The sequence below is a fragment of the Otolemur garnettii genome, unplaced genomic scaffold (assembly GCF_000181295.1).
Source record: "Otolemur garnettii isolate 467f Iridium unplaced genomic scaffold, OtoGar3 scaffold00010, whole genome shotgun sequence".
Lineage (NCBI taxonomy): Eukaryota > Metazoa > Chordata > Mammalia > Primates > Galagidae > Otolemur > Otolemur garnettii.
In genome coordinates this window covers 3,609,867-3,636,849 of record NW_003852405.1, presented here as the reverse complement: position 1 = coordinate 3,636,849, position 26,983 = coordinate 3,609,867, and the positions used below count along the sequence as shown (strand labels likewise).

Sequence of the window (26,983 nt, the reverse complement as noted above, 5' to 3'; positions counted from 1 at the left end):
GTTTATGAAATAGATTGTTCAATTGGGCTATGTTTGCCCAGAAAAAAGACTACATTTCCCAGCTTCCCTTGCAGCTAAGTACAGCTATATGACCAAGTGCTGGCCAGTGGAATATAAACAAAAGTATCTTAAGGCCGCTTCTGGGATCTTCCCTAACAGCACAGTGGGCACATGCCTTTGCCCTTCTTTAGGGCTCCTTATTCTCTCCCACTGTCTGGAATATGGAAGCTGCCTTCTCATCCCTGAGGAAAAAAGTCTCACCATCGCTATGGTACAGGTGTCCTCAAACTGTGGCCCGCCTAGGACATTTATCTGGCCTGCTGGGTGTTTTTGCTGCTGCTGTCTGTCCTGCTTAGCAGCCAACTCATGTCCCAGGGCCGGCCCTCCAACTGTCTGAGGGACAGTGAACTGGCCCCCTGTTTAAAAAGTTTGAAGACCCCAGTATGATAGATCATGAGCTTGAAGGAACCTGGGTCATTGGAGATTTCATAGAAAAGAGAAATAATCACCCATTATTACTGAAGCCAGTGGGGTTTTGGGGGTTCTGGCACTTGCGGCTAGATCTATTCTGAACTGTTACAAGAAGTTTTCTATAACCAACGATGAGGTGAAAGTGGGCAAAGCCAACTGCAGATGTGTCCAAATCACCTTCTAATATATTCTGCCTCTTTTCATGCAACTGCTTGACTTGCAAATTCATCCAAAGTGATCCCTCTCATCAGGAAAGGGCCCTAGGGATACCTAAGGATAGTGGTGTCTTACTAAGGAGAGTCCCAGACTGAGTAGAGACCACCCAAGCAGACTGGCTGCAGGAATTTGGAAGTAGTTAAGCTATTCTTCGAATATACACACTGGTACATTCATGGCACTTTTTTTTTTGTCATAAGTGGCATCCATGTTTACTTTTCACCTACCTTGACGTACATCCTTGTTGATAATCGAGTTTCTTTTCTATTTCATTGCACATTCCATAGGTAATTTTTTTATTTTAAAATATAGTGATAGATGACATTACAACTAATTTTACAGTCACATACTTCCATGCAACAGGACTGGTACAGTTTAATTTTCTTGAGTCTATTATATACCACTATTAGAGAGGGGAGAGGATACCATTCCTAATTTGATGAAGTCAATGATACACCTAACTCTATCACTGGCAGAAAGTTGGTGCCAAGAGTCCTATCCCATGTTTTTAAGACACAGATTAGAAGGTCTCACTGGATTCATTACTTCTGGTAGGCATTAGAATTTTCTCCTTGAAAGAAAAATTCTTTCATCCTCTGCTCACTTTAACGTCTTTGATTCTCTCTCTGGGGCTATTTTACTCATAAAGAAAAAAAAGACTCAAGTTTCCCAAATTTCTAATGAAGGCAATTTAAGCTAAGTGTCTGGATGTGACAAGAGGTAAGTTCACTCTAGAAGGAAGAAATGAGAAAGTAATGGAAACACAATTAAATGCAATTTAAAGAATCTCAACGGTAGGTAGACAAATGAGATTAGATAAGCTGTCTGTAATCTTAAAATATCAAACATGTCTAAAAGTAATGCTTCACCTAAGGACTTGAATCTCTGTTTCAACGACATAAGGTCGGGGTGCTATTCTTCTCTCTTATCTACTCCTGAAAGCCTCATAATTATTTGCATTTATATCAAGTGGCTAGAATTTCGATCTTCTTAAATCTTACCAAGATATTATAATTCCAACTAAATAGCAGTTAGCCCCCCTGGATAGGCTTTGGTCCCTCTGCTGGCCTCAGTCTAAACTGATTTTTTTTTTTTCTGATGAGCAGATTCTTGGACACGCCTCAGCCCCTCACTGAATTTGAGTCTGTGCCTTAGAATTTGTTTGTGACACAGCCATGATGTATGCTTTCAAGTACAGCCATGATATCTGATTTAACTGAAACCAAACTTACCTTCCCTATAATCTAGCTCAACCCTCTACTTCCTCCCCTACATCCTCTCTGCAAACCAACCTCACAGTCAGGACACTGTCCCTTCCTGTCCACTCTCTGAGCTTTCTTCTTCTGCAGTATGAAGCGAATCCTTCACTAGGTCTCAGCTGAACCATCCCAATCCGGGTATTTGTGTCATTTCTAACCTTGGACAACTGCCTCTCGACTTCTCTTCTTGTTTTCAACTTTGTTTCCATCAATTTTAAATACTGCCTCCCAGCAACTCACTCTAAATGTAGACTGCCATTTGCTAAATTATGAAAGCCAAACTCCTGACCTAAATTCCATGAAGATTCATAATCTGGCCACGTGGGTCTTTCTAACCACCTCTGTCATGTTTCTCCCACATTAGCTCTCTTCACCTAGAGCAGCTTCCCACTACCCTCTGAGGCCCTCAGCTATACCTGTAACTCAAACCCAGCTCACTCTGGAATGTCGTTCCTTCCGTGGCCTCTGCTAACCTTAACTCCCTTGTCTCAAAAGCTTAGCCCCGGCCCCTCCCAGGAGCCATCCAAACATACTCAGTCCCTCCTCTGTCCTTTCCTAGCTGTCTGTTTGGGTCTCACATCATGGTCCTTCCCGGTCCTCTTGTTTAATTACTGCTGTGGCTCCAATTAGATGTTGGTTCGGGGGGTAGGGAACCAGTTCTTATATTGCTTCTGTATCCACCCCCAGATACAGGCCCTGGGCCAAGTGGCTGAAGCCACTGAACGGACAAGTATCTCGACAGGGTATTTCATTCCACAAGACGCTCACGTCTCCTCTTCCCATTAGTTCAGCTCATCCTCTGCTCACTTTAACTGCTCAGCAAGACTTCCAACAAAGGCCAACAAAATACAGAGAAGAGAAAGCTCAGATTCTACTCCCCAGGCTTCCTGAGAGGCACAATTTATCAGTGATAGTCCTACAATAACTAATTTTTCCTGAGATGCTGAACAACTATTAAATACTGCATGCCTCTTGGCATTCGCCAGGCACTGCGGGGCTGAGGAATCTCCTTAGGAGTAAAAGGTTAATCAGTTTCTCCAGCCACCCGGCATATAGCTCTCAGCCAAACATTTTTAAGGATTGGTAGAGATGCTTTCTACTTTTCTACACATTGGAACATGACTTATTGTTGACTCTCTTCTTACACATCAATTTTCATTGCCTTGGGGTCCTTAATTCCTTTGAGCTGGAAAAACAGTCTTTGAGTGCCCGCCACTTACTGAGACAAGAGTAAAAGATGACACGTTTCCCTAGTAAAGTATGGATTTAAATCTGGATGTAAGTCATATCAGAATAAGGTATTTGACAAAAACACAGAGTGATTTACCCTGTAAGATATGCTTACATCCATCCTGAGAATACATCCACCTATTTCCACACGTATCTACAGACGTAAGGGTTTCCTCATATAACTCCTTCAACCATACCAAGAAACCCCTAATATGAGAAATATTGGGAGGTGGATGTTTTAGAATAAAATTAGGAAGAGCCCATTAACAGTGACATTCATATGGGAATGTTGAGGTGATTATCATCTCCTGGACCTTTTATTCATTGCCTAAATTTATATCTAGCCTGCCTGCCAGTGCATCATGCTATTTTGAAAGCTTCTGGAGAGAGAACTCTTTTATTCCTATCAGTATCCACTTAGACAAATCAATGCCTGAGATCTTTTTCATTGGAGTAATTATTTGCAAACTGCCTGCTTCTTTTAAGGGCCTAACTTTCTCTCCCTTCAAAGATGTTCTACTTCATATCAGCACAGACAGGGGAGAAACTTGTTCAGATAGACCATCACACTGACACAGGTCTCTGGTTATTGTGTTTACATACGACACCTGGCTTTCAACTGGGCTCACGTTCACGGAGGCATTTTGAACCAATGAGTGGCTCACCATTTAATGACTTGATATTTCCAATTAGCAGCTATTACAAGCACAGTCAAATATTGGGTTATCAACTTTTTCAAGCTAAACAAACAAAACCTGACATACTAACATTATCTAATGAAAACAAAAGTTGTCTGTTAAATAAATAAATTGGGAGTCAAAGTTATCAGCTAAGCCGTAATAACTGACTGGCAAATCTTCAGCAGACATATTATTCAGTTCTCAGACTTGACTACAAAGATAAAACCACACTACACAGAAGAATGTTGATTGAAACCAAAAAAGAACACAGAGTTTACAGTAGGATAAAAAAGAAGTGACTTAATATTTGATGCCCGTATTTTTGTTGTCAAGGGTAAGCAGGCATTGCTTTCAAGTATCATGTTCAGCCTTGTTCAGGCTATTAATTTTTATGAGTGAATGACAATTTACTCAATTTTCAGTAACATTTGAAATCTGTACAGAGTGCAGATCCTGTTCAGTTGACACTCTTCCTTAAGGCACTGGTTATCAAATCCTAAAGTATTTTTGAATTAACAATTATCCGTCACCTATATCAGAGCATATTACCCTAAACGTCTGCTAATTATTCTCTGGGATAGACATTACCTAACACACAGCTTTTAACTGTAACAAGCACATGTGTTCACACTCCTTTATGTAACCAAAGGTTGTCAGTGAGAATATCAGGCAACTGGACCAGTATCAACACGGTGATCGCCTGAGGCCCCACCCAGCAGTGGCCCTAGAGGGTTTCCTAAAGAACATGCTCCTATGTGGGATGCTTTGCTGAGCAGTCCAGGAGATTCTTTTCGCAAGACTGTCTACAGATGGCCTAACAGCAGAAAACATGCTGAGATTTTAATGAATGCTTAATTTATATTTGTGATCCTTACCCTGAATATATTTCAGAACTCAGGCACGTCTTCTATTTTAGACTCCTAGCAACATTCACAGACATAGTAGCAAATGTCTGTTCCCCTTCCTCTACCAAATAAACTTAAAATCCTTGTTTAGTTCTTATGCTATATTTCATATATTGCCACTGGGGGGAAAAAAAAACTAGGACTAATTCAGATTTCATGTAGTTGAATGCTGACATGTGGACGAATTTATGTTAACCTGAAATTCTAAGCTATAACTTTGAAAGGAAAACTTATGTCTAAGAGTATCGGAAAAAATAAACAGCTACTTAGTATTCCATGCCACAGAGGATGTACATAGAAAACCATTGACAAGAGAATAAAATAAGTATAAGATCTTTCCTATAGTTCGGGAGAATTAGATCATTTGACATTACCTAAGGATTTCAGTCTATAAGCATATGGTTTGTCAAGAGGTTAAGTTGATTCTAAATCCATATTCTTTAAAAATAATGGGCAGACATTTATTAAATTTCTAATTTGCCAAGGACTATTGGGACAGTCATTATAGGAGATAATAATAAATATATAAAGCTCTGATATCAATGGAGGTTATAAATCAGTAAAGAGATGGACATAGATAGAAATTATATAAAAATAGGAAAATGACTCATTCTGAATTGCAAATGCTATGACTAGACTTTAGGCTCCATTGGAGCCCTAAAAACAAAACTCTCCAATCTCCCAGTTGCTCAGGCCAAAACTCCTAGAGTCATCCCTGAATCTTACTATTGTGTGTCACATGATATGTGACCACATCCTGTTGGATCACCTTCAAAAATATATCACTTAAATGGCTACCTGGTGGTCCAAGCCACTATCCTCTCACCTGGATCGCTGTATGAGCCTCTACCTGGTCTTTGAATGCCTACTTTTCTCCTCTTTCCCATGATCTTTTTTTTTTTTCTACACAGAAGCCAGAATAACCCTGTTAAAATTCCTTTGCCTAAATCCTTCCAAAGGGTTTTCACTTCTTCCATAGTAAAAGCTAAGTCCTTTAGGGTCTTACATGATTTGGCCTCCCTAACCTCTTGGACTTCATCTCCTACTACTCTTCCTGCCCTTTCTGGTCTAGCTGTGTTGCACACAGCATATGCGCCCCTTCCTTAGCACTGACCATTCCGTCCCTCACCGTCTTGAGTCTTTACTCCAAGTAACCTTTACAACGGGGCCTGCACTGATGTCCTGTAAGAGTCATGCACATGCACCACTAGTGCCAAATGCTTGCTGGAGGGACAACACATGAGCAGAGAAGGCAGAGTCTGTGCAATCCTTCAAACTCCCACTGTCCTACTGCTTAGGTTGGGCAAAGATGGTCTCTGTATGCCATGATCAAAGTTTCAGCAGCCTGCTCTACATAGTTATAGGATCTTTACACAAGCTTATAAAAACAGAAACTCACTGGTTATACAAGTGGTCTTGTTAGACAGTGGAGCTTCTGGAGCCAGCAGCTGGTGTCAGCCTGTTCTACTATGGAATAACTCAAAACCATTGAACCAGCTTTCTGCTATGCTACTAAAAAGAAGGGAAATGAGACTCTAGTTTTGCTCTTCATCATTCAACTGGCCTACTTAAAATCATGAGCTATCCCCAGCAATTTGGGGTATTGTTACCTCAGTATGTTATTTTTCCAGAGCGCTCAGCAACCTCTAACATACTACCTGATTTAATTATTTTTAATGTATTATCTACTTTACCCACTAGCATGTAAACTCTGTGAGGACAGGGACTTTGACCTGCTCTAGTCACTGCTGTAATGAATAGCAGCTGCCCTGAAGAAGGCTCTTGGTTAAGATTGGTTGGATGAATGAATGAATGTGGGGTCCTAAGGAGAGGATTATTAGTGAGGATGTAATAACTAAAGAAGAAAGTGCTTGAATTCAAACATTGCTAACTGTGCCCTTTGAGGAGGAACAAAAAGGAAAAAGGGGGAAATTAACTGGGAAAGAATGAGTTTTGAATAGGGAAAAACCTGAACCAGTAAGTCAGGCAATATTAAAATGTTTGTGTTTAGTTCTGACACATAGGAGTGTATCGACAGGAAGGTGGCGAGGATGGTAAGAGATTTGACAACCATTCATATGATGAGGAATTGAACACTTATTTTAAAACAAGAAAAGCATATCAAATGAAAGGTTATCATGGAAGGGAGAATATATCGCATATTTCACATATTTTGAATATATAGCATATTATTTTGTAGTATATTTGAGGTTACATAAGGTCTGACATTTAAGTTTGTGAACTTGCCACCACCATGTGCTTATGTTGGCAACACTGTGCAAACAACTTGGAAAGGATTCATAACTTTGGTGTATTAGTGTCTCACAGTTGTGTTCAGATCCACACGTGGTGGTGTCTTGCTGTGTGGTGTTCATTACGGTCACTGCATGTTTTGTGTGCCATCACAAGAATGTTGGAGTTTGAATTAGAGTAATGAACAAACATTAAATGTTTTTTTATATCTTTTTTTTTGAGACAGAGTCTCACTTGGTCACCCTTGGTAGAATGCCACAGCAACCTCAAACTCTTAGGTTCAAGTGATCCTCTTGCCTCAGCCTCCCAAATACCTGGGACTACAGGTGCCTGCCACAATGCCTGGCCATTTTTTAGAGATGGGATCTTGATCTACCTCAAGCTGGTCTCGAACCTGTGAGCTCAGGCAATCCACCTGCCTTGGCCTCCCAAGTCCTGGGATTATAGGCATGAGCCACCATGAAACTTGGCTAGAGTGGAAGTGAAATCAGGGACATGTTAATTAAAATTTATGGGGATAACGCCAAGCAGAAAATAGTAGCATACAAATGGATTAAACTTTTTTTCTGAGGGGAAAGAAAGTGTCCCTGATAAAGAGAGGCCAGGGTGGCCAGCAATAAGCACAATTGATGAGAACGCTGCAAAAATTCGTCAATTGTATGTTAAAACTGTCAGCTGACTGTGAGAAGCATAGAAGACCAAGTAAACAGGAAGAGAGAAACAGGAAAATCTTAACTGAAAACTTTGGCGTGAGAAAAAGAATGGGCTCTTGACCACGTGTGCAAGAATGGGCTCTTGATCACAACTGTGCAGCAGCTCACAGGTTTGCCAGTAAACAAATAACCGTATTAGAACACCCTCCATACTCTCACCTCATCTGGCCCCCAGTGACTTTTTCTTTACCTGAAGATAAAGGAAATACTGAAAGGAAGACATTTTGATGACACTCAGAACATCAAAGGTGAAAAACAACAGCTTTAATGGCCATTCCAGAAAAACAGTTCCAAAATTGCTTTGAAAGGGTGGATTAGGCACTGGCTTTGGTGCATAACTTCCCCAGGGGAGGACTTCAAAGGTGACTGTAGTGATATTCAGCAATGAAGAATGTAGCACATTTTCTAGGATGAGTTCATGAACTTAATGGCCAGGCCCTTGTATACAGTATTATTTTGAAGTACAATAGTAAAGTACTAAGTATAAAGTATGGTGAGTCAAGTTTTCAGATCAATATAAGAAAAAAACTTAATTTTGTGAAAAAAATTAATTTGGGTGCTTTTCATGGTAGTCATCAAGCAAAGCCTAATGACCTCTCGGGAACGTTATAAAGGTCCTTGTTTGGAAAAGCCTCTATTAGGGTTAATGTGGATGGTAAGTTTCAGGTGCCTAGGTACAAAAGGAATTCCCCTGGCCTTCCTACCTATTGTTCAGACATTAAGCTATATTGTATAAAACACTAAAGATGTGTGTGTGTGTCTATGTGTTCATGAGTATGATACAATAGTTGGTGAAAGTTTAGAAGCTCAACAAATGTCCAATGTATAAAGCAATGAACAAAAGTATGAAAGAATGAAGAGAAACCCAGGTTGAGTCTGTACTCAATTTCTTAGTGCTATTAGGAGAGAAGAGAGTTATAGAATTAAGACCTGCTACCTTATCCAGATTTACATTCAGTAGAGGTCGGAGCACATCAGTGGTACATATAAGGGCAAAAAAAGAGAGATCTCAGCATTGATCTTGACAACTAAGAAGCTGGTAGATGTCGTAGGAAGAAAAAAAGCCATTTCTTTCCATTTAGGTAAATTTCTATCCGTTCTCCAAGCAAGAGAGGCTAGAAAAACCAAATCCTTGGGTCAAGGCTGCCATATGAGGGCACTCTAGTTAATTAGAGAATGTATTAACTGCCTCAAAATCAATTTTTAATTTATAATATAAGTATATATGAGACAGAATTGAAATACTGAAGGATAATGTAAAAGATGAAAAACTTTAAGAATTTGCAGACTGTTTTTTGTGCTTTGAAACATTAAAAAGATGGCTTTGAATGAGGTTATCTGAATTTGTAGAATTCATATTGGTATGCCATATTCTGAAGGGATTCTGGATCTAGGTTACTAATGTTTAAAGCCATCAGGCTCAAGATAAAAATGCCTTATAGAAACCAGCAAAGCTCTTGAAGTAAGTAAATGAAAAAGAAAAGCCCAGCTTGACCCACTAACGAAGATGTGCAGCTGCAGTTGACCAGTTGCCCAAGAACTATAAATCTCGTGGGGCTCATAAGCATACCAAGGGAAAAGTATAAAAACACCAGCAATATATTATCACTAACTTGGCCCACGGACTGCTGTGAGCACTAGAGAGCAAAGCAGGACCCTAAGAAATGGAAGGGAAGCCAAAGCACCACGAGAAAGGACTTTATAAATATGTGAACAACCGGCAAGTGAGGCTAACGTAACATTCCATGCTGGGTAATGAATGGTTCTGGAGGTGGTAGCAGGAACAGCCATATACCAACAGGAGCAAAACGTACAGCACTTCCCATGTGCAAGACACTATTCGAAGTACTTCACACACTAACTCGTTTAAGTCTTACAGCATAAGCATTAAACACTACGAGACAGTGTTGCATCATGAAATAAACTGGGAGAACTCTAGTTCTACCGTCATTCTCCTAGAAGGGAATCCATCATACACGCAGCATTTCTTACATACATGTGTTGGACAAAGGAAATCTTGTCATGGTACTTCTTACAAGGCTGGGGGCTCAGGGAACACTCCATGGAGATGTTTACCTAGTAGTATGTAAAAGGAGTTGGAAGACTATAGTGCCCTGTTAATCAATTAATTGTTGATTATCAAACAGAATTCTTGGGTTCTCTTATTGCATATCAGATATTTAATACTGTGTTTCAGACAAATGGCTGTGTAGTTATTGCTTGGAAACCTCCATTGACTAGAAGTGCTTTCTCTTGGGAAGACACTGTGAAAAGGCTGTGATCCATTGATGACCTTCGTTGTATGAAGGTAATGGTTCTCTTGTAAGTCCCATCCACTGACTTCCTGATTGCTCTAAGAATATAATGTCCTCTTATAACCCCAAGTTATAAACACTGCAAAGAGAAAAGTTAGAATAAGATGGGGAGATTTAGACAAAAAAATTAATAGGATGAGTTTGCAGTGGGTTGAATGGTGGCCCTCTGAAAAGATACGTCTTACTTAGGACCTGTGAGTGTGACTTTATTTGAAATACATATCTTTGTAGATGTGATGACATTAAGGATTGCAAAATGAGATCATCCAATATTAGGGTGGGCTCTAAATCCAATGACAAGTGTCTTTATTAGAGAAGAGACAAGGAGATGATGCCCAGTAGAGATAGTGACATGAAGTCCAGGCCGAGACTGGACTGATGCCCTTTCAGACTGAGGTGTGCCCAGATTGCCAGCAGAAGGTAGGACAGAGGTATGGGATTCCCCCTCAGAATCTCCAGAAGGAATTAACCCTGCCAACATTTACATTTTTGGATTTCTGGCCTCTAGAACTGTGAGAGAGTAAATTTCTGTTGTTTTTAAGCCACCTAATTTATGGTTATTTTATAGCAGGTCTAAGAAACTATCACAATGGGATTAAAACAAATATTTAAGTTATCAGAATATGATTAGGTCATTATCAAACCCAAACGCTAAATGACCAAGGAGATGATGATGGAAGACAGAGGCTAAGATGAGATCAGAAAATAAGGGCAGATAAATATGGGCGTGCTGGCTGAGAAGGGCGAGAGGGGAGGAAGCAGTGGCGGTCTGAGGACCCTGCATCAGGGACACAGAAAACACCATTCCCTGTTATCCTGGAAGGTCACTGATAAATAGTACTTCACGAAATATGAGGCAGCTTCAGGAATTATTAGGAATAAGAAAACTTCATTATGTTATATTGAGTTAAACATGACACGAATGTCTCCAAGTCCCTGCTTCTGACAAAAGATGAACCCTAAGCCTTCAGATGGCTCATAGGATAATGGGGACGCATGGGCAGAAGCAAGGAGACCACCCCTGGGAAGGGCCGGCCAGGCTCTGCTCTGCTTTCCTCTTCTTCCTGCAAGGTTATTTGTCTGATCCCAATGACCCAGGGAAGCCTTTGTCACCTTTTGAAGAATGGCTACTGTATCTGTCACCACAACAAAAGCAACATGATGATCTTTGTTCGGTTTTCCTACCATCCATCTTTCCGTGCTTTGCTCACTATCAGCTTAGCACTCTGACACCTGCTACGTCTCACACGCACCTTAGCTTTTGACTTCATTCATTCAGTCCTTTCTGAGTACATATTTCATGCAACTGAGAATGACAGACAAGGAATCCTGCTTCCTAGGGCTTCCGGGAACAATATACCAGAAGACATTAAACCTACAGATGAACAATTATAATTCTCAAATGACTATACTGTATATAAACTATGAAATGGCGTGTTAATGATTCAACTCAGACCACTCTCCTTGGTGCCAACGGCTCACTGAACCATTATGTATCCGCAGGTGCTGAAACACCGTGCAAAACAGAATGTATCACTTTCTGTTATGAACTGATCTCTCTTTTCTGTTTCCTGGGCAGTCAATGGTCTCACCACTTTCTAGCTGTCCAAGCCACACACTGTGCACCACACTTGTGCTACTTCTATCCCAACTCCTTTATCTAATCTACTCAATCTTTAAAATATGATCAGATCTGCCCACTGTCCTCCACTGTCACTATTCAACTCTAATCTAAACTACCCTCATCCTTCTCGGGGATGTTTACAATAGTTTCCTAATTATCCTTCTCTCTGTGCAGGTCTCTATCCAAGCCACTCCTCTCAGAGTGGTCAGTGATCTTTTAAAACAATATAAATCAGTGTGTGTTATTTTCTGCACATAAAGCTTCAGTTATACCCACTGCAAATATCCGGACCTACTCAGTAAGCTGCAAACACTTTGACTTTCTCAATTCCTTAAATGTACCACGATCTTTGTTGCTCAAGGGTCTCACCCAAGCGACCTCTTCACTGTTTCCCTACTCTCTACCCCTCCACACCCTGCCAGCTCTCAGACACCCTTTAACGTTGGCCTGAATGTCGCTTCTTCAAAAAGTCCTTCTCTGACCCCACATGGTAAAGGGGCCCTCCTGGCAAGCCACTTGAGCTTTGGCTTCATAACTTATTAAAATTTGTGATTATTGATTATGGTATTTGTTTTATCCACTCCCATCCATCAGATTGTCTCTTAGTCACTATTATGACCCCAGCATCTAGCACAAGACTTGGCATATGTTGAAAAAATGTTTGCTGAATAAATAAGCACACACAGCAAGGTCACAGGTAAGGGCCACAGGGCTCAGAGATGATTTACTCAGCACATGAGTGCTGTGCACGCCTTGAAATCCATGAATCGAATCCCCGTATGCCTGGAGGATGCTGCCGCTTTCTCCTAATTCTTTAGGCACAACCATCAAGCAAATGGGTATCCATGTTTTATAACTTTTTATTCTGAAACATTTCAGAATTAAAAGTAGCAAGAATGGCACAAAAAATCCCATACGCTCTTCATTAGAAGTCCCCAGTGTTAACATTTTATGATGTCTGCTTTATTAATCTGTGGTTTTTGTTCTGAGGCATTTGAGAATAACTTGCAGACACAACCCCCTTTATTGGTAAATACTTCAGTGTATCAGAGGTATTCTCTTTTCTGATCTAACCACAGTATAATTACCGCAAACAGAACCCTACAATGATAGAGTACTATTATTTGATCGAGAGAATTTATTTAAAATTTTCTAACTGTCCCACTCATGTCCTTTATAACAACATTTATATACATATTTTATAATATACACAAAAAATGTTACTATGCATACATATGGATACATACATGTATGTACATTTATATACGTAAATTCAATCCAAGGTCACATGTTACATGTATTTATCATACCTGTTTGATCTCCTTGAAACTGAAACAGTCCCTCATTCTTTGTCTCTGATAATTTTGGTATTTTTAAAGAGCATAAGCCAATTATTTTGCAGAAAGTCTTTCCAAATTGGTTTTGTCTGATGTTTCTCATGGTTAGATTCAAATTATGTACTTTGGAGACTAGAATACCACCAACGGGTGGTGTGTCCTTCCTGGAGCATTAGAGCAAGAGGCACATGGTATCTAACTGTCCTGTTACTACTGAGGTTAACTTTGATCGCTTGGTTTAGTTACTACTAATTTTCCTTTTGTAATTTTTTTTCATTAAATGATAGCTGTGTACATTAATGCAAACATGGGGTACAGTGTAGTGTTTTCATACACAATTTGAAATATTTTCATCAAACTGGTTAACATAGACTTTATGTCATTTACTTAGTTATTGTGTTAAAACATTTATACTCTAGTTCTAGAAAAATTCACTTGTACCTTTGTAAGACAGACCATATAGGTGATATTTCCAATCACCACCCATCTGCCCTTCTCCCCTCCCCTCCCTTACCCCCTCCCCATATTCTTGGGCTAGAATTAGGTTGTAGCTTTCATTTGAGAACTATGAATTAGTTTCATAACAGGGCTGTGTACATCGGATACTTTTTCTTCCATTCTTGTGATACTTTGCTAAGAAGAACATTTTCCAGTTCCATCCAGTTCTTGTGGACAGTGGAAAAAAAAATTTTTTTTGGACAGTGAAAAAAATTTTAAAAATTACCTACCTTCATTCTGAGGCCCAATTAATTCCCCATCAATAAAAACTTGGGGAAAATGTTTAAGGCCTGTCTTAGGAGTCACGAAATCGCTAACTGTGCAAATTTCCTTAGCGCAATGATCTATTACCATTCTACCTCACCTCCTTCTCTCATGCACACAACGAAAGAAACCTAAGATGCTATTTTTAAAAGAACGCAATAGAATCTCTAACCTCATTTCTCATTCATCAGATGAGAAAGGCGAGGCCCAGACAGGTTAAGTGACTCACTTAAGGTCAGATATCTACTCAGGGGCAGACCTGAAAATAATTAAGTGCTCACTGTAGAGCAAGAAAGGCAAAAGTCAATTTAATGCCCTTCAAATGTACAAGCCCTACAGGCATACCTATAGCAATCTAAGGCAGATTTGCTATGACTGCTTTGGGAAATAATGGAACTCTTACACAGATCTTCCATGGAGACACTGTAGTTTCTAGGGGAAGCTCGAGAGCTCACAGTGAGGCCCAATTCTATCTCCTTCTCTTTCTCTCTTATAAACACCCTTCAGTCATTCTATAGATAAAGAGAAAACCCCTCATCTGAGAGACAGCCTAGAGTGGGCTAGAAACATTCTGCTCCTTGTTAACACTTTAGAATCTTGCTTAATCCTACTCAGTATCTTTCTACATGTTATTCTGCACCTGTATGAAGTAGTGTTGCCCTAACTGTGTTGTATGGCACAGACGTGAGAGATAGCTAGCAATCATGCCAAGAACATTCTAACCTAGACTAGCCCAGAAGCAAGCAGCTTCCACAATGCCCTGGGACAATGTTTTCCAAGGTGATTATGTCGTTTAAAAATAATAATAAACAGTAGGTTCCAGGGAGTAAATTTCCATTCTCAACCTCTCCCCAGAACCCAGGATGGTACCAAGGTTTACCTGGCCTGCTCGGCACCCTCCACGACCTTTTAGACCAGGAATGGAGATGCTGGTGCTCTGTCTAATCCAGGATCCCAGGGTAACACTGCTAGTGAGAGTTATTTGTAGATGCTATTTAGCAACACACCTAACACCGTGAAGCAGAGATAAGGACTAAAAAGACATCCTGCATAATCTTTCTATACTGAACAGGGAGTATTTCCTCCTTACCATTTTCTGGGAAGTGTAACATGCATAAAGGTAGTGGCAGTGTTTTCCTTAAGGGTTAACCCTTAAGCAGCATTTGGAACAAAATAAGCAATTTACATCTTTAGAAATCACAGAAGCAAAGTTATCAATTGTTGCAAACATTGTAATCTGTAAATTTAGACAAGCCTCAAAAATATAGGGACATGTGTCTGCTGTGTTAGAGAAGAGTCAGCAGCCGCAGCAGCGGTGGGAGAAGGGGCAGCATCAGCGCTGACTCCGCACCACTGAGTCCTCAGAACCAGCTCCGTGTTCCTCTCCTTATAGACAAAGTCGGTGTAGAGTAACTAAAACACTGGGATATTAGCACACATGTGATCTTAGATTATAATCCCTCTCGGTGCTGATGAAGGAATAATCTGAGTGTTAACCTCTGTGCAATCACTGCTGACTGACCTACTGACTCACTCCCTCATCAGTTCTTTTAAGTTACTTTAGGAGAGCTCTTCCCTGATGACTCTGTACAAAAATATCCAACTCCTGTAACCCAGACATGCCTGAGTCTCCCTATTAAAATGTAAACTCCATCTCAAATGCAGGGACTGGGTCTTCCTAATTGCTATATCTGAGGACCAGAACATCGCCTTGTGTGTGCTTAATATAAATCTCTTGAATGAATGAATAAACTGATCACAAAGATTAAATTTTAAATGAAGGATTTGCTTTTCCTTCTCAAATACAAAAGGGTTTGAGTGGCTTGACTTAAGTTGCAAGAGTCTTTCAAAAAGCCTGGGGAGGGAAGTTTGAACTCCTGGCTCTTATTGGTTGAAAAATTTGAAGTAGCACGGTTATTCAAAATCATCCCAGTGGCTATGCTCCAAACAAACAAAAAGGCCTTTAAAATTCCCTTCCTAGTTGCTAAACAAGCACTTCATTAAACACTAGAGACAAATTTTAAGTTCGGCAACTGCATTCATTGCTGGACAATGTTCTCTGAGCCACCACGTGCCAATCCCTGAGGAAGTGCCTGGGAGTAAACTACAGAGTGAAATGCGAGACTTAACAGCCCTCTGACCTAATGTGGGATATCCGTCCTCCCTGTATGTCCACTTCTCCCTCCCAGGTCCTCTAGAACTAAGGGAACAGCTCGAACAAGTCTTTTTGTATAAATGACTTCCCTGAAAACTCTTAGCACCTCCTGCTGCTGGGAAGACAAAGGAAAAGAGAGCTGAAAATTATGTGTTGCATGTTGGAGGAAAAGCCATAACTTGGATAGACTTTTAAGAAATTTGTAAGAGAACCCTTTTTTTAGGAAAAACTTCCATTTTTGAATGAGCAAAAATTATGCCTATATGAGAATCTAAGATAATTAGACAGTACTGGGGTAAAGAAATAGATAAAATTTAATAGGTATTTAAAGTTTTAACATAAATGTGTTCTTACTACTTCTACTGCACACACTCAGGCATCTATCACTGATCACTGAGAGGAGAAGAGCTTTTAAAACATTCAAAGCCAAAAGAAAAAAACCTGTGTGCTGATGGCACAAACTACATGTTTTTACTTATATTGAAGTGCATGAAGTTTTACTGGTATTGTTGGAATCCTGAGCATTACCTGTTTCCCTTTTAGTTTCTGCTTTTCGGGGAAAAAGTTATACTAAATGGATGCAGGGGGTGGCACCTGTGGCTCAAGGAGCAGGGCACAGGCCCCAAATACCAGAGGTGGTGGATTCAAATCTGGCCCCAGCCAAAAACTGCAAAAAAATAAAAATAAAAAAATAACTGGATGCAAATTCTTTCTTCACATGCCTCGAGATATGCCAGTTTTGCTTAGGCTAAAGAGTCTAAGAGTAATAAACTTGCATTCATTTCTTTCCCAAAATATTTTTTAAATGATATCAAAATAAAGGAATGAAATCACACATTCCTCACAACATTATTCATCACAATGTTCTCTTCACGTGTTACATCTATAACCAGGAAAATGATGGAACTTTAAGTGATGAGAAAAAAAGGGGTTTGACTTGGACTCACGCTCAAAGTGCAACATACTTTTGTTCCTATGCCAATCTTTTATAATTAGTTGTAGCACAGTGCTCATTCTAAAACAAAGCGGCAAATGGATGGTTTTAGAAATGCTGGGATTCAAAAAAACGTGTTAGTCACTTCAAAATTCTAAACACAGTCCATGAAATAGACTCATGAGTAGATATGAGATACCAGGCTAATGGGAGAGCCGGGCACCAGGCTTTCTTAAATACTAGTATTTAAACAGCATTATGACTACAAACCTCATGTAGAAGTTAAAAAGAATTTGGTTAATATAAAAGTCAATGGAAAGTACAAAATTTACATATTAACACACTCTTTACATTTCTGATGAGTTTTCTGAATACAAACACAATTTTTAATTTGGCACAAAGATCTTTAAGAAGACACGTTCATAAGCCTGGTGGCCCATCTGATTCTGCTTAGTTCCAGAAAACGTGTTTGTTCAATACCTTAATGTAGTCATTGGTTATCTTTCAAAATCTGGCCTGAAGATGCTTAATGTTATAATATCATTCCTCCAATCCTTAAGGGATAGAAAATCGTATTTTCAATTACAATACTCACAGTTATTGCCTGCTCTGTTACCCCTCTGTCCAGCTGAATGTTCTGGCTCTTTGTATGGAAATTGCAGAGTTGTGTCTAAGGTTCTGAACCCTTCTTTGAGGGAATGATGCTTGTAGTACTCCACAAGTTCCTTTTAGAAAAAAAGAATTATAGATTATCTTGGATAAGGATCCTTTTGCTCTCAAACATATAAACTCCTTGACACATCATTATATACACTGTAAGAATGATCACCTTGATCACCTTAACATAAAATTTTTCATATGCGTATGAAAGAGTAAGGAAGTGATAATCTCTTCCCACAGTCTGGACGCACTTGACACCTACCTAGTAGTTGTCCTTGGAACTCAGACCATTTATCATGTAAGTTACCCCTTGTTGTCAGTCACAGATAGAGAACATCCTGTTAGACTTTAGTCAGATGTGGTAAATAAAAGGAAACTGTATTAAACCTCAATTTCAGAGTAGTAATTATTGTTCTCATTTATGAAATACTTGCCATTCTAAAAATAAATAAATAAAAGGAACAGCTGCCTGCTGAATATATATAGCAATTTCTAGTTTCTTCCTGCGTTTTCTTTCAACACAGCAAAAACAACAAATTTGATACTGAATATATTTTTTCATGGTAAACAAAAGTTGGTAAAGCACAAATGGCACTTGGTATTGCTTCTGGTTTACGATGATGAAGTGTAAGTTCCCATCACAGCTCTGTAATGTTATCTGCTACTCAGAGGGCCATAATGTGGCTCTTTCCAATTTTCCCTACTGAAGAATTTGCCTTAAATACAACCAAGTCTAATGTAATAACTACCCACCATCTTTCAGACTAAAATTTCAGGAACTTTTCTTTTCATACATTGGTTTCATGAATTCTGCACAAATCTTAATCCCTCTACTGTGAATCCCTCTATTGTGAATAATAATTCACAATAAAAAGTGCATCTTGTCATTGCATGAGTATTGCAGCTATAAAGTTTCTTAGAAATATTTGAAATGAGGGGCACCATCTTCCAGTAATTCACCAAAATGACAAACACAAGGGGAGAGAGGAGAGGCACCCGATACATGTTCTCTAGGCCTTGTAGAAAATATGAAGTTGTTCCTTTGGCCACATATATGCGAATCTACAAGAAAGGTGGTATTGTAGACATCAAGGGAATGGGTACTGTTCAACAAGGCATGTTACCTTGGCAAAACTAGAAGAGTCTACAAAGTTACCCAGCGTGCTATTGGCACTGTTGTAAATAAGTTAAAGGCAAGATTCTTGCCAAGAGGATTAATGTTCGTATTGACACATTAAACACTCTTAGAGCTGAGATACCATCCTGAAAGGCATGAAGGAAAATGATCGGAAAAAAAGGAAGCCAAAGAGAAAGGTTCCTGGGTTCAAGTGGAGCTCCAGCCTGCTTCACCCAGAGAAGTACACATTGTGAGAACCAATGGAAAGGAGCCTGAGCTCCTGGAACCCATTCCCTATGAATTCATGGCATAATAGGTGTATAGCGTAGCACACAGGAAAACCAAGAGAACCAGGTGAGCAGAAGCATAAAATGCTGGAACCTACTCCCCATGAGTTCATGGCATAACAGGTGTACAGTGTAGCGCACAGGAGAACCAGGAAGAACCAGTGCTAGAACCTATTCCCCAGGAGCTCACAGTGTAATAGGCATAGCAAGCTTTGTCACCTTCATGGAAAGGCGCCTCTCTGACCAGCTGCTGAAATTTTTCCCTTTGAATTCATGGCATAATTCATGGCTTAACAGTATTAAAAATAAAAAGGCTAGTATAAAAATGTAAAAAAAATTTTGAAATGAAAATAAACATGAAATCACTTATAACCTAATTATTCAATGCTTCCATCACACTATCTTTTTTTTAAAAAAGTAGAAAAGCAATTCATTTCTTCTAAAAACAACACTTCATCAACTCAACACCTCCTTTAGGTTATAATTAAAGGTCCCAAAACAAATCAATTTGTAAATCCCAATCAATTGGTAACCAATCAATTGGTAAATCCAATCAATTGGTAAATCCCAAAATTGGTAACCAATCGATTGGTAACCAATCAATTGGTAACCAATCAATTGGTAAATCCCAAAATTACCCAGAAGAAGGAAAAAAGAAGTGTCAGTGATTTATTATTTGACAAAACTTGGAAAGGTTGTGGAATGCATCATGCTAGGAATGTCAGGGGTCACAAAGATTATGAAGAGAAGGCTCCTGTCCTCTAAGGGTTCTCGTCCTAGAAGGGAAAGTTCAAATGCATGAGAGAACTTCAATACTGGGTGTCCAGTAGGAGGGATGAGGGAAGATTTCATGATAGAGGTAGCCTGGCCTAAATTGAAGAACAGGTAAAATTAAAACAGCCAGGAACAGCAGAAGGATCACTTTAGGTCGAGCAGCCGAGCTGGGAACAGACGTAAAGGGGATAAAGTAAAGACTCCCTTCAGGAGCTAAAAGCAATATGGTTTGGCTAAAGCACTGGATAAAGCAAATGAGATTTTTCAATCCCCACGTTTATAATAAACCTTTTCACAGACCGTGACGGAATATACAAAGTACCTGAACATGGACGTAAGCATAACAGCTGCCATTATCCCATGCTCCAGGCTCAAGAACCTGTGAGATGGGCCTTTTCATCATTGATGCTCGAATTTCTGTGAGTTAGTAAATGTAACTGGTGTGTGTCTCCAACGTTAGTGCTCTGGACTACAGCTCCTACTATTAGCAAATAGTATCTGCAAATTTTTAAAAGGCAGACAAAAGGGAAGTAGTATTTGCTAAGTGTCCACGGTGCACCAGGAACTTTGTTTTCTTAGACATAAGAGGCCAGAGTCTCACATTCATTATATCTATAACTTAAAAAAAATACTTCTTCCTGGGCAGCGCCTGTGAGTAGGGCATTGGCCCCATATGCCGGAGGTGGCGGGTTCAAACCGAACAGTGGCCAAAAACTGCCAAAAAAAAAACCTTCTTCCTTTCTTTTTTCCTTCCTTGGCCCATATAGGAATCCTTGAAAAAGCTTAGGAATATGGAATCAGACCAATCTATAAAAACAAAGAAAAACCCAAAAGAAAGTTTCCATCCTCAAAATGGCTTCAACGATCAGAATATGGCATTTGTATGATGGTGATTTTAAACATGGTTTGCAAAGACACGATCTAGAATTAAACTCTACTTAGTGACTAATATTGTTATTTAAATTTTAAAAATTGCAAAACAAAATTTTGTAAGGTCTCTGGAAGAACTGTGCACGCATAGTATACTGTTTTACCAATATAATTGATACCAAGGAGTTGTTCTGTCTTGTCATTTAAATTGATAAAATATACTTTTTTCTTTAGCAGTACGAAAACAAACCTGAAAGGAATTATAAGCCAATAGCTTTGAACTCAAATGTAACCTCACTACAGGTAATCTGAATTTTGCTATGAATTAACTGTGGATTAAAATTTATGTGAAGTTGGCTTGCAACCATAGAATTATCATACTGAAAAGGGATTTGCTGATCATTTAATACCCACTCAACTCCAAATTTTATGGAAGAAAAACATTACTTTTCCAAGGCCTAGGGTCATGAGGTTTAGCAACCTGCAAAACACTTTTTATCACTTCACCAAGCTTGGAAGATATTTCGGTTCCATTTTTACAGTCTTAGGAGGGTAAATCTCCCTACATGCTTCTAACGGGTAGAATTAAATAGTAGCACCATGGATCTTTGCCAGTTTATGCCTTTATGCTTTCTGTATTCTAGTCTAATCCACCCCTGCTTTAGCAGTCATTGACCTTCAGGTACAACAAGTAAATAAGAAGACTCTAAACAAAAGAAATCGCTAAGCTTTCCTTATCTCGCACGGACACAGCAGTGTCAACAATTCAGGTCTCTGTGAAAAGTAATGAGTGAGAGCCAGCGGTTCCAATTACCAAGGAAACAGGCAACGGAGACCGTTTATAAACTGCATTTGCACATGGATTGTCTGGCAAACATGAAAATTAGAACAAAATTAATGCCTTGTAATCTGGATACAGAAATCCATTTAGGATTTGAATTTAATGACTAAGAAAAATAAAGATTCTGATGAACCAAGCTGTTGAAACCCAAGAGAGAAGGGTTAGGTCATAACCACCGAAGGCCAATCTGTAGAAACTGGTTAACTGAAAACAAGCTAAGAACTGAGTATAATTGTGATGGATGTGTTACTTGGTTCAATGTAAACATTTCACATTGTATACTGAAGCAGTACCCTGAACCCCATAAATGCATCAATGTACAAAGTTATGATTTAATAAAAAATAATTATTAAAAAATAAATGAATTTTTTTAGCAAAAAAAAAAAATAAAAAGAAAAGATAAAACAAGCTCCAGAATTTGCTTGTGTTTTATATTCTTTATGGATTAAAATGTAGCCCCAGGGTCTATTACATTTCAGAGGTTACAAAGAGTATAACTCTAACACCAACAATTGATTGAAGGATGCCAAACTACTCTTAAATAACAACTCGATCCACAGACCTGTGAACCTTCTACTTCCTTCCAAAAGGTCTGGGGACTGAAACGCCAGCTGTTTCTTCTGACCAGGTACCCGTGTGGCGTTTCTGAGCTTAGGTTCAAAGGACTGAACTCTTGTGAAGTTTTTGGTGCAGGGGTTTCCTAGCATGTAAGGTTTCTTAGAACAGGCATATTCTTTCTGAATTCTCTAAAACACAGTGATTTCATACAGTGAGGACTCAGTATAAGCTTTCTCAATAAATAAATAGAAATGAAAATAAGAGTTACCTCCAGACTAGTGCAGCTGCCTCTTCAGCTAATTTTATAGTTATTAGCTAAACCTGACAAAAATACTTTTGTGATACTGAGATTTTTTAGTTCCTCTCTTTTCACAATTTTATCCTTTGGCTAATACTTTTCAGTTCCATTGTAGTTTTACTGTCTGTTTTTAAACCCTTCCCTATAAGTCACTGTGATACGTGCTTCCTTACAAAAGATCCTCAGATAAGGGAGAGAAAGATAGATATTCGTAGGTCCCTACTGGTGGCATTTCTGAGATTGTATATACACTGTATAATGGCAGCCTATGTTAGCCCTATGACAAGGAACTCTGGAATAATTCCTTTTCCAGAACATCGTTGCAAAAACTTTCACCACTCTCCGATGCAAATTATTTGAATTCTGGGTCTCTAGGGTTTTTACTACAATCACGCTTTACATGCAGATAGGAGCTTGAGGATCTGTGGCTGCTAATCAAGGTCACTGTGGTGTTCCTGGCTTTCACATCTAACCTTAGCAGCTGATAAACTTCCTTGAGCTGAACCCAGGTGACACAAAGCTAAATTGGCCCGTTCCAGTGACGACTCCTCTCATCCTCTTTGCTTATCTTCTCTGATGGGAGTTCTTTTGCTGCTTTCAAAGTCTGCAGGGCTGGCAGACATCGAAGGCCCTACAGCATTTTTTTAAGTCTCATATTAACTGCAACATTATGGAACAGGCTCATTACCATCTCAGCAAGTGCTGCTGGTGAGAGCTCACGCTGGTACATCTCGCAGAGACGCGGAAAGTCCCTGTGCTGCTTTAATCACATTCCAGCTGCATGTGTCACCTGTTATCTATGCATCCACTTGCCACCTCTCACCTAGGTTTCCATTTTGTGAAGAACTTCCTCTGGTCGCTTTCTCTCTGTGAACAGCCCACTTGTTTCAACAGAATGTAAGTCACTTCCACCAGGAAGGATGCCTAGATCTTGGGCACCAATTTGATGGAGTTTGCATTTTCCAAGACATGACCTTACCTTCAGAACTGACGATGTAGTATTCATGTCCAGAGAGGTTTGCTTACTTTTCTTTGAATTCAAGATGCTTCAATTTCCTTAAAACACGGATCCCTCTCTTGAAGCACTTCTAAATTTTTAGACAAGGCATTCAAGCTGCCCTATTTTGTAAGGCTCTCTGACGTGTACTTTCAACTTTAATGTTAACATCTGCGAAGTGCTTGGAGATGTCTTCCGGAAGGACGCAGTATGTATCGTTTGATTGATGGTTCAATCAATGAGTGGTCCTTCCCAGTGTTACTCAGAGTACTTAGCAGCTACAAATGCAGCTTATTTCCTACTCCAAATTTATCCCACAGAATTACTGAACTTGTGAGATAAACTTGAGACCACTTGTAAGGACATATACATTTTTTCTTTACTGTTAAGCAATGCATACACAATGGAATATATGCATCATTTATATGATGTATACACAGGATTCTTAAATACCAAGGGAGTTAAGTTGTAGTTTTCTTTAAATCATGATGATTTAAAATCAAATAATCCTGTTATTTGAAACAATTTAACAATGTAAAATTTCCTTTTAAATATAAAACTTTTATGAAATAGCAACGGTTGTGAGACAAACGTAATCTTATTAAGACTTAAGGTAATAAATGAGAATCATAACATACATCATTTAAAATAGCAGAAAATGTGAAAATCTTTTCAATTTGACTTTGGGTTGCATTTGGTATGACACGAACCTAAATATGAGAGGCATTTTACTAATTATAATGTTTCATGTTGTAATTAAAATATCTTCCTCTGTCCCAAAGAGGAGGTAGAAGCAATAGAAGGAAGAAGAAGAAAGAAAAGCAGATTAAAAATTTGCCCAGTGGCTCAGCGCCTGTGGCTCAAGTGGCTTAGGCGCCAGCCACATACACCTAAGGTGGAGGGTTCGAATCCAGCCCGGACCACCAAAACAACAATGATGGCTGCAACCCAAAAAATAGCCGGGCATTGTGGTGGGCGCCTGTGGTCCTAGCTACTTGGGAGGCTGAGACAAGAGACTTGCTTGAGGCCAGGAGTTGGAGGTTGCTGTGAGCTGTGATGCCACAGCACTCTACCCAGAGGGACAGCTTGAGGCTCTGTCTCAAAAAACAAACAAACAAAAAAAAAATTTGCCTGGTGTCATTCAAACATAAGCCACTTCACAGAAATAACTCGAAGTTGATTATATTTCTATGTGAATTTGTCATTGTTTTAAGAATCTGAAGTAGCCACAGACTCTGAAATGTTATCTAACACTTGCCAACTCAGTTTACAATGAAAAATACAATTCGGGTAACATAAAACTTACTTTCCTTCTTAAAATTCTCATTTTCAGGATTCTGCTGCAAGGTCATAGCATGACTCTCCTTAAATCAATTTTCGGTCAGCAAAATTTCCAGAAAACTCTAGAATTTAACTGACCTTTCTAACAACAGAAAAACAAGGATCCCAGATTGAAAAGAAATAATCAATGCTTACCATTAAACTTTTAAATTTTCTATTTTCTGCAATGTGAAAAAGGCCATCTCTTGTTAAAATCTTGATGTGCTTTGCTTCATTGTTATACCTGCGGGTAATGAATAACTTATGAATATAAATGTGTCTTTAATCAGTAGGAATCAATAATTACCAGAGGGCATGCCCCCAAAACATCATAGGAATTAATTCTGCAGAGAAAATATATACCTATGCCAATACACTGGTGGCAGCTAATTAACAAAATATATTTACTAGATTAGTTGATGATACAACCAATATCTGAAGTAAAAAGGGGGCTTGGATTTGATGAATCATCACACTCAACTTATTTAGTAAGTTCAGTTTCAGAATGCAGAAAAACAAAAGAAAATCTAGTAATTTATACTCTTAGAATTTGCGAGAAACAGACATACATCAAATCACCGAGATACAATGTTAGGAAAGAAATCTAATGTGCCAATTAGCAGCCTATAACACTTGTTACTGTTTTTCTAACAGATATTTTCAAGTATTAATGAACTGTCAGGATAGATGCATTATTTCTGCTGTAATTAGAACTTTGGTTTTCAACTTTGGTGTTATACATGTCAGATGGGCTATGCAATTATGAAAACAGGAAATCTATTTCTGTAAAAGTACGTGTCCTACTTACTTAATGCTAATTGCATATTCTCCTGACTCTTTGGTCCTGTGCCTCACAAGGTAAGTACTATTTACCCTATTAATAAGTTCAGTCTCTGCCTGCAATCTTTCCATTGCTCCAGCATACCTGTAAGAAACAATGACACAGAACATTTGCATCAAGTACCTGGGGAAAAAACAGAGGCTAAAAATAAGTTATCTGTCAGGATTTTAATTTAGTGGCAGAGCTAAGCTGTTTTTACTTCTATACTAATTACATTGCTTAAGACAAATAATTCAGAAGAAAGCCTTTAATATGTCCAAATACAAATGCTCTATAAAGCTAACCAAAGCAAAGTGAACAGTGTCTGATACACAGTGAGCGCTTGCAACACATTTATCAAATAAATGAATGGAGAGACAAAGAGGAGTCAGCAGGTATTGGAGGAGACGGCTGTAGAGACTTTGGAGCAAGAGGGTAAAAGACCCACAGGGAGACGGGGCCGTGCAGAGGACACACTCTCTTTACCACTTCTGTGTACACCATGAAAGGGAACACGCTCTACGCATCTTCCTAAAGAAAATTCTAGTCACAATCAAAATTACTTTTAAGTAATTACTTTTATATATAAGATGAGTTCTTATAGTCCACAATTCTGATATGATCAATTTTCTTAAGAATTTAGTAATAGTGATGCCAGGCACAGTGGCTCATGCCTATTATCTTAGCACCCTGGGAGGCCAAGGTAGGAGAATTGCTTGAGGTCAGGAGTTTGAAACCAGCCTTAGCAAGAGTAAGACTTTTTTTCTCTACAAAAAAAAAAAAGAGAGAGAGAAATTAGCTGGATGTAATAGTGTATGCCCATAGTCCCAGCTCCTTGGGAAGGGAGGATGAGAGAGGAGAATTATTTGAACCCAGGAGTTTGAGGCTGCAGTGAGCTATGATAATGGCACTGCAGTCCTCTAGCCTGGGTGCCAGACTGAGACGCTGTCTCCAAAAAATAAAGAAAGAAATAAAAATAAAGACAGAAAAGAAGAAAAAAGAGGTGTAGGGTGAAAGAGGAGGAGGAGAAGAAATAATTAGTAATAGTGTTATTTTTAAAAGGTATATATTTTTCAAAACCAGAGTTCAATTCTTCCTAGACTGTGGTAGCCTAAAAGTTACCCAAATGCCATAATAATAAGTATAATAATAAAAGGCCCAACTTCAATGTTAAAATATTCTCTAATGACTCTTCACATCAAATACAGGTATACTACCTGCGGTCAAAATACATCAGAGTTTTGGGCAGTGGAAGTTAAAGGAAAAATTCTATGTTTACATTGCCTTTCATTCAAAGTCAATCAAGAACTAGTATTCCAGAAAATTCTCTGACTCAAAGAATAACCCACTACAAAAATCCACCTCTAGCCTGGATATGGTACCTCATGCCTGTAATCCTAGCACTCTGGGAGGCCAAGGAAGAAGAATCACTTGAGTTCAGAAGTTCAAAAACAGCCTTAGCAAGAGTAAGACTCCTACCTCTAAAAAAACTAGAGTGAGGTATATGCCTATAGTCCAGCTACTCAGGAAGCTGATGTAAGTCGATCACTTAAGCCCAGGAATTTAAGGTTGTAGTGAGCTAAGATG

The 26,983-nt window shown here is 39.0% G+C and overlaps 1 protein-coding gene across 1 annotated transcript in view; it reads right to left on the bottom strand.

Annotated features, from left to right (window-relative positions):
• VAV3 (vav guanine nucleotide exchange factor 3) overlaps window positions 1-26,983 on the bottom strand; it is a 384,658-nt gene that overhangs the window by 6,184 nt on the left and 351,491 nt on the right. Inside the window, exons 23-25 of the mRNA XM_012801644.1 lie at window positions 25,385-25,501; window positions 24,733-24,820; window positions 17,450-17,579 (exon numbers count right to left, since the gene is read on the bottom strand). Coding sequence (XP_012657098.1) covers window positions 17,450-17,579; window positions 24,733-24,820; window positions 25,385-25,501 — 335 coding nt within the window. The remainder of the gene's footprint in view (window positions 1-17,449; window positions 17,580-24,732; window positions 24,821-25,384; window positions 25,502-26,983) is intronic.